This window comes from Gavialis gangeticus, unplaced genomic scaffold (assembly GCF_001723915.1).
Source record: "Gavialis gangeticus isolate Ggan-Ray unplaced genomic scaffold, GavGan_comp1, whole genome shotgun sequence".
Lineage (NCBI taxonomy): Eukaryota > Metazoa > Chordata > Crocodylia > Gavialidae > Gavialis > Gavialis gangeticus.
In genome coordinates, this window is record NW_017728968.1 from 143,920 (window position 1) to 152,397 (window position 8,478).

At 64.7% G+C, this 8,478-nt stretch overlaps 1 protein-coding gene across 1 annotated transcript; it reads right to left on the reverse strand.

Annotated features, from left to right (window-relative positions):
* Positions 1-16: 16 nt before the first annotated feature.
* Positions 17-8,470, reverse strand: NR2F6 (nuclear receptor subfamily 2 group F member 6). The gene is made up of 4 exons (XM_019504568.1): positions 8,166-8,470; positions 3,936-4,030; positions 1,260-1,784; positions 17-573 (listed from the first exon to the last, which is right to left on the reverse strand). Exons 1-4 carry the CDS (start codon positions 8,435-8,437, stop codon positions 299-301), a joined length of 1,167 nt encoding a protein of 388 aa, XP_019360113.1. The 5' UTR covers positions 8,438-8,470; the 3' UTR covers positions 17-298.
* Between the last annotated feature and the right edge of the window lie 8 nt (positions 8,471-8,478).

The window sequence follows — 8,478 nt, forward strand, 5'->3', positions numbered from 1 at the left end:
AGATGTGAAAACAGTTAGGATCCGGAAAGCCTGGCCTGCCGTCCCCGCCTGCGTCCCAGACAGACGGAGCACCCTGCCAGACGGCTGATCCCCGCTGCGCGGATGGGCAATGCCTGGGGAAGCTGCTTGTTGGTTTCCATTGGAGGGAGGAGGGGGCACAGGTCTCGCTCCCAGGCCTGGCAGCTGCGGGGGGCTGCCCAGGGCACATTGCACACGCCTGGGCCTGGGGCCGAGCCGGGGGCCGTGCAAGCGGCAGCAGTGCCCGGGCTGGGCTGCGGCTCCGCCAGCCTCTCCGTCCCTACTGCCCCGCGCCGTAGGGCCAGTTGAAGGTGCTGCCGGAGAGCAGCATGTCCCGGATTAGTGTTTCGATGGGCGTCTTCCCCACCAGCCTCATGAAGAAGAGCTGGGAGATGAGCGAGGCAGGCACGGCCCGGAGCGCCGGGAGCCGCAGCAGCAGGCGCCCGAAGCGCTGGGGCTGCGACGGGTACTGGGCCCGCACGTACTCGGTGAGCGCCACCTGCGCCTTCTCCTGCAGGCTCTCCACGTGCGCCGGGTCCGAGAGGCCGCAGGCATCTGCAGAGGGAGGGGGGAAGGGGCGTCAGCAGGTGCCGTGGAACGAGGTGGCAAGCCACGAGAGGTTTGCCACCGATCTGGCGGAGGGTGCTGAGCCGGCGGCTCCGGCATTTCCCCCCAGACGGGGTGCGCTGGACTCCAGCACCCTGCCCTTCCTGCCAAAGGCTTCCAGCCCCGCGTGGGGGTTGCCATCCCACCATCAGGATGCACTAGTGGCGTTCCCCAGCACGAAGCCCAACCCATGGGGCTCTTCATCTTCCCTGTAGGGTGGGGAGAGGGTAACTGCACAGCTGGCTTAGCCCCAGAGTGAGGGTGCTTGGGGGGGGGATCTCTAGGGTGGGCCTGGCCCCTCCTTCCTGCTTGCTTAATGCAAGGGGTCTTCGGTATCACAGATCAGAGCTGGGGTCTCTCTTATAGTACTGGGATGCAGGAGATGCAGCCTGATCCCCAGCTCTGCATGAATCAAAGCCCAGCGGAGCTGGGTGCTTTCAAAACTCCCCCCCATGAGGCATTTGTGTGTCTGAGGCACCTAAATCCCTTCACCAGCCTGGCTCTGGTATCTCTCCAGGCCTCAGTTCCCCACCTATGAGCCAGAGGCAATGAACTTCCCCACAGAGGGTGGCTGGGGGGCAGCCCCTGGCACTGCAGCACGCATGGGCCCCGACCTACAGGCAGGTGCCGCTCACCTGGGGTGAAGAGGGCAATGGCTTTGAGGCAGCTGTACTCGGCCGAGTCCACCTGCAGCCGGTTCAGCTTCTCCACCTGGTCCTGGAAGATGCGGATCTGGTCCATGAAGGAGACCACGCGATCGGCGGACATGGGCGAGGCGTGGAAGCCGGCGGCAGCCAGCAGCGGTGCCATGTGCAACGGGAGCGCCGACTGGGCCGCGTTCAGCACGAAGAGCTCGCTCCAGCTCAGGCGCAGCAGGGCCACCTGGTCCGAGACGGGCAGCTCGGGGAAGAAGGGGATGTTGCGGGCCCACTCCACCGTGCTGAAGAGCAGCCGGGCAGCCAGCTCGCAGATGTTGTCGATGCCCATGATGCTGCCTTGCTGGGCGTACTGGGAGCCGTAGCGGGCGGCGGGGTACGGCTCAGCCCGCAGCAGCTGCGAGATGAGTTCGGAGACGGGCTGCCCGTTGAAGTACTCCCCGCTGGGCATGGCTGTGGGGCTGGCGCTCGAGTGGGTGGGCGGGATCCGGCCCCTCTGCACGGCTGGGGAGGCAAAGGGCGCGGGTGAGAGTCTGGGCCGGTGCCTCAAATGCCACCCCCGTCAGCACAGACGTATGATACGGCCCTGCCCCAATGAACCCGATGCTTAGAAACGAGGGAACACGTGGCTGGGGAAACTGAGGCACTGAGCAGCAGGCAGGTGGCAGAGCTGGGCCAAGGACCCAGGGGTCCCCACCCCAAACCCACACCCCATCCACAGCCAGTGGGAGCGTGCGCAGACCCACAGCATGCTACGTAAGGCCCCTCTTGCCGGCGGGGCTATGAACCAGGGCCCTCAGTGCCCAGCTGGGTCCTCCCCACCCCCAGAGCCGAGGCGGCGGGGGCAGGCGAGAGCTGGCGCAGGAGGCGGCGTGCACTTTGCCCGTCGCACACGGCAGCTTGCTGCCTCCGCAAACAAGATGAATCTGTTTAGCCTCCTGGCGATCAGACCGGACTCGTTAGCTGGGGGAGGGGCAGAGACACTAATAAGCTCCAGCTTGAGTAAGGGCTTCCCAGCTGCTGTGCCAGGTACCGGAGGGCTTGCAGGGCCAAAGCAGCCCCATGATGCTGGGTGCGGCCTGAGACGGAGCCCTCCGGTTGCTGCAGGCTCTGGAGTTGCCCCGACTTCTCCCAGCTCAAAGCAACCGGGGAAGAAGGGGATGCGGTGGGCCCACTCCACTGTGCTGGAGAGCTGCCGGGGTGCGCCTGCTTCAGGGCATCACTGGAGGAGCGAGGGATGTCTCGGTCCTCTTGCAAAAGCAGCCCGGGGTGGAGAGCCAGCGGAGACCGACAGCCCTGGGGAGCTGAGGGCACGGCGCGCCATCCTTCTGCTCGGCCGTTCCCGCTGCTCCCCTGCCCCGTGGCATCCAGCGCCCGCCACCGGGGCCCTGCCTCTCGTGGGCTGACGCCACCGTGGGCTGGGCGTGAAGTGTGGCGGCTGCAGAGGAGTAGGGGCACACGCGAGCTGGAAGGAGCCTCTGCAGTGTCCGCCCCTCCTACCAGCTTCTCCCAGCTCCTCTCAGCACGCTGTGCATGGATGCGCGTGCTCCCTGATGCCAGGAGCCCTCCTGGGGATCCAGAGCAACCAGCCGGGCTCACCTGCGGCCCCAGAGCTCCCTGACCACAGTGGGCGGGGAGAAGGGAGAGGGCTCACATAGAGGAGTTGGCCCTGAAAACTTTGGCCCAAGCTGCTGCTTTGGAAAGACCCTGTGGGGCGAGGAGCACCGAGACCTGCCGGGCTGGAGCTGGCAGCCGGTCCAGAGGCGAGGCCAGGAACCGCAGCGAGACTTCATTCCTGCCCTGCCCTGCCCTGGAGCATGAGGCTTTCACCATTGCAGAGCCCGGGGTGTTGATAAGCCTCTCTAAGGAGGCAGAATGGGCAGAGTCTCCCTAGAAACAGCTTCCCGAAACAAGCTGCCCCCAGGCTCAGGCAGGTCCAGATGACACAGACTTTGCCGGGAGCCCGGAGGCGCTTTGGAAGGGCCCTGGGTTCAGGTCCCAGTGCAGGAGGAGCAGCCGCTAAGCAGGGCTGAGTCAATGCTGGAGGGCGAGGGAGCTCCCATCTGTGATCTCAGGCGCCTGCGTCACGTGGCCACATCCGTGGCTCCAGGTGTGTCCCCTTATCTGCACCAGCCCTTGGCTCTCCAAACACGCAGCACCTGCTCTGCCGGTGTCGCCTGCCCCAAGCGCTCGGCCAGAGAAGGGACATGATGGGCACTGCGGCCACAGTGCCTACCCCAGCGTGGCAGGGAAGGCTCGGTGCATGTGGGCAGGGGAGGGCAGCCGTGCTGCAGAGGGTGGGGTATGCCGGGACCTGTCTGTGTATCCTTAGCCTGGTGCCACCTCGCCCCCCAAATCCAGCAGCTGCTAAACACTAGGTCCCCTGGGCCAGGCACAGAGCAACACCCTGGAACGAGCTCAGATAACCTGAGGGGAGCCCAGCTCCCTTGTGAACCAGCTGCCCGGAGCCCCAGCAGGCCGGTGTGCTCTGGCACCAACGCGGCCTGTACTGCACGCTGGCCGGGTGTGCAGGAGCCCTGTGCACCTGGCCAAGTCCCCCGGTGCGTTTGCACTGGCCCGGTTCACTCCATGACATTACAGCAGCTCAGAGGTGGCTCTAAGTTTCTCCCCGTCCCAAGTTACCAGCCCCGCTACCTTCTTTCCTCATTCCCACGCGGAAGCACTTCTTCAGGCGGCAGTACTGGCATTGGTTGCGGTGGTGCTGGTCGATCTGGCAGTCCCGGTTCGACCTGCAGGGAAATCGGGTGGCAGTGAGCCACCGGGTGGGAGGCAGCATCGCCCGTGGCCTCCACGAGGACACGGAGCCCCCCCAGCCAGCATCCCGGAGACGGCGTGTCTCCACGCAGGACCGGCAGGGCACCGCCGGGGTCTGGGAATCCCCATCCTGCGGAGAGGGTGGCGGGCTGGGCCGGGGACCCAAGCCAGGCGATGCCGCGAGGTGCTTCCCGCCCTCCCAGACGGGGCGCGAATAGGGGGAGGGCTCTGGTGAACCGTGCGTGCTCTGCGAGTCTCCCGGGGGAGCCCGGCACAGCAGTTGCAGGCTGGCGTATCGCCGCGGCTCCAGGCGTATTGAGGCCAGCTGGGCTCTTAGCACCTTGCACTGCAGCATGCAAGGCTAAGGGGAGGGGGCGATGCCTCTGAACCACCGCGAAGGGCAAATGCATGCGGGACACGGCTCCACGCTGCCCTCGGCTCCCTCCCACCGCGCCCTTGAGCCTGCTTGGCCGGCCCGCACGGGCACATGCTCATCCTCCTGACCAGGGGCCCAGGCCTCGGCCGGGGGGGAGGCTCCAAGAAGTCGCTCAGCGAAACCATCCCACAATGCTTTGCTCCCCCAGCATGGCCAGGCCCCCCTCCCCGGGAGAGGCGCAAGGAGAGGGCAGAGGAGTTAAACTGGAAACAGCTGAGTGCGCCGGCCTTTTGTTCCCGGCCTTGCCCGGCAGCCCGAAGAATTCCAGCTATTTCCTATGAGGACGCGGGGCGGCTGCCTCGGCCGAGGGGCAGGGTCATATCTCTGCCCAGCACACACAGCTCATTTACCTGCAGCGCTAAGTAAACAGTAACCGGGAGAGCGAGCGAGCGAGCAGCCGATTGCTTTGCCAGGCACTGAGCGCTTGCAGATTTATGTTTGCGGGTCCCTGCAGCATTCGCCTCCATTACTCACGCTGGGCCTGTGCAGGCGATCCGCCCCGGTCCCACCATCCCACCATGAACCAGGCACGAGCTGGCACGCGGGCGGCTCTGCCTTGTGGTACCAGGGGCAGTGCCCTGAGCCTGCTGGTGATGCACGCAGCCATAGGATGGGTGGTCCTGGGAGAGGACCAGCCAGCCCAGGGTGGCAGGGAGGGGACACAGGGGTAGCACAGGACTTGGTTGGCGCTTCAGGCTCCTACATGCGTTGCTGGAAAAAAATCACAAGGCCAGACTCGCTCCTGGATGGCCACTGGGCTCTCCTGGAGCCAAGGAGCTGTGCAAGGCTCGGGGCAGAAGCTGAGGTACGTGGATGGGAGAAGGATCGTCCGAGTGCAGGAGGTGGCAGGTGAAACGGGGGGAAAGCACGATGCCCAGGTGTGGCCAGGGACACGCCGGCGTGATTTGCTCCCTTTGCCGCCGTCAGGAGCAGGCTGCCCCCGCCACACAGCAGCTTGGGAGCAGGGAGCTCTGGGCTGGCTTGCAGGGCTCTGCTCCCAGGGGCTCGTCCACGATGGAGCAGGGGCGCCCAGCAAGAGAGGAAGGAGCCTGGCTCGCCCATGCCGGGACCCAGCCTCTGCGCGGCCCACTCCGCTAGCCCCAGGCAAGCGTGCGCAAGGGCAAAGCTGCCTGGCCTGGGCTGCCTCCATCCCGGGCAAGACATGGACTAGAAAATGAAGAGAAGCAAACAGGCCCTGGGTCTTTGATCCAGGCCTGTATAACCCCCAGCTCCCCCAGGATCCTGTACCCCTCCACACCAGCCTAGCAGAACCATTAGGCTTCTCTGAACAAGGCAGCCAGCCTCCCGACTTCCTTTGGGATCCCTGAGAGGCGAGGAGGTGCTTCAAAGTCCTGCTGCATCAGGGGAGGGTTTTAAACCCATCAGCTCAGGGCTGACCACAGACAGGCGACCTACTGAGTGCAGCGGTTGGGAGCACCGAACACAGCGTCGGCTGGAGCGAGCCCCGGGAACCAGGGACTGCTTGGGACTCGTGAGGTTTGCTAAGCAGGGAACAGCAGATATTGCGGGACTCCAGGGAAGTCAAGGATGGGGCTAGGAAAAGGCTTCCATACCCCTCACCCTCAAATGTCTTTGCTGATTGCTGGAACAGGCTGACCCCCTGCCCTGTGCCAGTAGGCTCGCTGCACATCCCAGCTGGGGCACCTGGGTGAGGAGCCCTTAGAGAAACCACCCGTAGCAAATTGACAGGGGTGAGACAGGCGGAGGTGCAGACGGAGCCGGGGGCTCGCCAGCGAAGGCGTCGCTAGCAGAATAGGGCACAGTCCAGCCGATTGCCAGGCAAAGCCACCCACGGAGCCGTTCCTCCAGCGCAGCATCTCGGCCTGGCCGGGCCTCCAGATCCTGACATGAATATCCTGGTTTTTACATGACTCTGGAGAAGAGCCACGCTGGGATTCGGCAGCAGCTCAAACCGGAATTAATTTACCCTGAACATCGCCACTGTGTTTAACACATTGAAAACGTGTTGCTGATAAAAGTTATTCTAGTGGAGAGGTGAGAGCTAATCAAAATGTCAGATTACATCTTCATCACCTGCCTGCCTTCCCGGGGTTTTGGGGGGTGGAGGCCTTGCCACCGTTCACGTGGCGAACCCGGCGGTGTGCCCGGTTCGGGATCTGCCCACGGACCTGCCTACGACCCCTGCTTTAGGCAAATCCCTTTGGAGAGCTCCAGGCCAAAACCAGAGCATTGCAGCACTCTCCTGATCTGCCCTGCTGAGCATCTGACCCTAGGATTGCAGCAGGACCCAGAGTTGCAGCTCTGTAGACCTCGGAAACCTCAAACGGCTCCACAGCAAGCCAGGGGCTCTGACCGAGTCCCTCCACGGCCGCGTGCAAGCTGCACGGGGAAACGGGAGCACCCGACAGGCATGCATTGTGCTAATTGTGTAATTAGAACATGTAATTATTGAGTGCCGGATCTAAGCGGGATCCAACACACCTTTTAATATTCAAATGAGGGCAATCGGGGCCAGATGCTGCTCAGAGCCTTTCGATGAAACGCGCTCGGCGGCTGGCATGGAGTCGCTGAGCTGAGGACACGCGTGTTCCTACATCACACTAAACTCACTCCCAGTGCAAAAGGGGCAACACTAAGTCGTCCCCCCCACAAAGAGCTGCTTCGATTCCCTCCCCCCTGTACTGGATGACATCCTAGACATGGACACAAGGGTGTCGGGCTGTTGGGCAGCAAAGGAGGGGCAGCTGCATTCAGGATTTCCAGGCCCGGGCTGTGGAGCTGGTCTGCTCTTCCTCACGCCTGCATCCCTGGATGGTCCCCATGACCATCTTCCTTCGCTGACCCCCAGCACTGCCTCTGTGGCCTGCTCCCTTTGCCGTGGCAATCGCAAGATGCAAACCCACGCTCGCTGCCTCCGACCCAGCACCTGTGCCTCAGCAGACTTACAAGAGCCCCACAGAAGACCCTGGACGGTCCTCTCTCAGGGAAACTGAGGCACGAGAGCGGGGATAATGAAAGGCTACCCACACTGCCAGACGCCTGGGAGGATGCTGCAACCTTCCCTGCCTTGAAGTCTGGGGGCCGGGAAAGGATCGCACCCAGCATCACCGCTACAGAACGGATCCTGTGCGCACAGGCCGCGCATGCGAGTGTCACGAGCCGGCCTCCCTGGTGCTAGGAGCCGAGGACCCGACCTCCTGCCCCAGAAGAGCGGGGGCTGTAGTGACGGAGGGCATGGGATGGCAATCTAGGCCACGGAAATGGAGAGCAGCTGGAGGAAGGAAGCATGCTGCCAGGGGCCCCTCCCTCCCGTGGTGCTCACCAGCGAGGCCTGGGCTGGAGGTCACCACGCTCACCCCTGCAATGTGGATGGGGCAACCAAGGCACAGAGGGGTGCAGTGACTTGGCCAAGGTCACCCGGAGGCCAGTGGCAGAGCCAGGAGCAGAACCCAGGTGTCCGGCTGCCATCCCCGTGTGGCCTGCTCCTGAAGCCGCCCTCCCCAGCGATGCCCTGGGGCTGCGGCGATGGCCCCGCAGGGTCCAGCACGGAAGAGCGCGCAGGTCCGAGTCGACCGGCCCGCGGGAGACGTCGGCCCCGGCCCGGCGGGTCCCGCGGCAGAGCAGGGGTCCTGTGCCCCAGGCCCGGGGGCACGCGTGGCGGTGGCGGTGGCGGTGGCGGGGGGGGGGCTCACCTGCACGTGTAGCTGAGGTTCCTGCGGATGCTGCGCTTGAAGAAGCTCTTGCAGCCCTCGCAGGTGAAGACGCCGTAGTGCTTCCCGCTGGACTTGTCGCCGCACACCACGCAGTCCACCTGCACGCCCGGCTTGTCCTCGTCGCCGTGCTCCGGGTCGCTGGCGCCGCCGGGCGGGGACACGGACTCCTCCTCGGAGCCGCGCGGGTAGCCCTTGTCCAGGCCGTTCGTGTCGCCGCCCGGCTCGCCCCAGCCGCCGGCCACCATGGCCATCGCTCCGCCGGCCGGCCGGCGCGGCGCCCACTTGGGCAAGT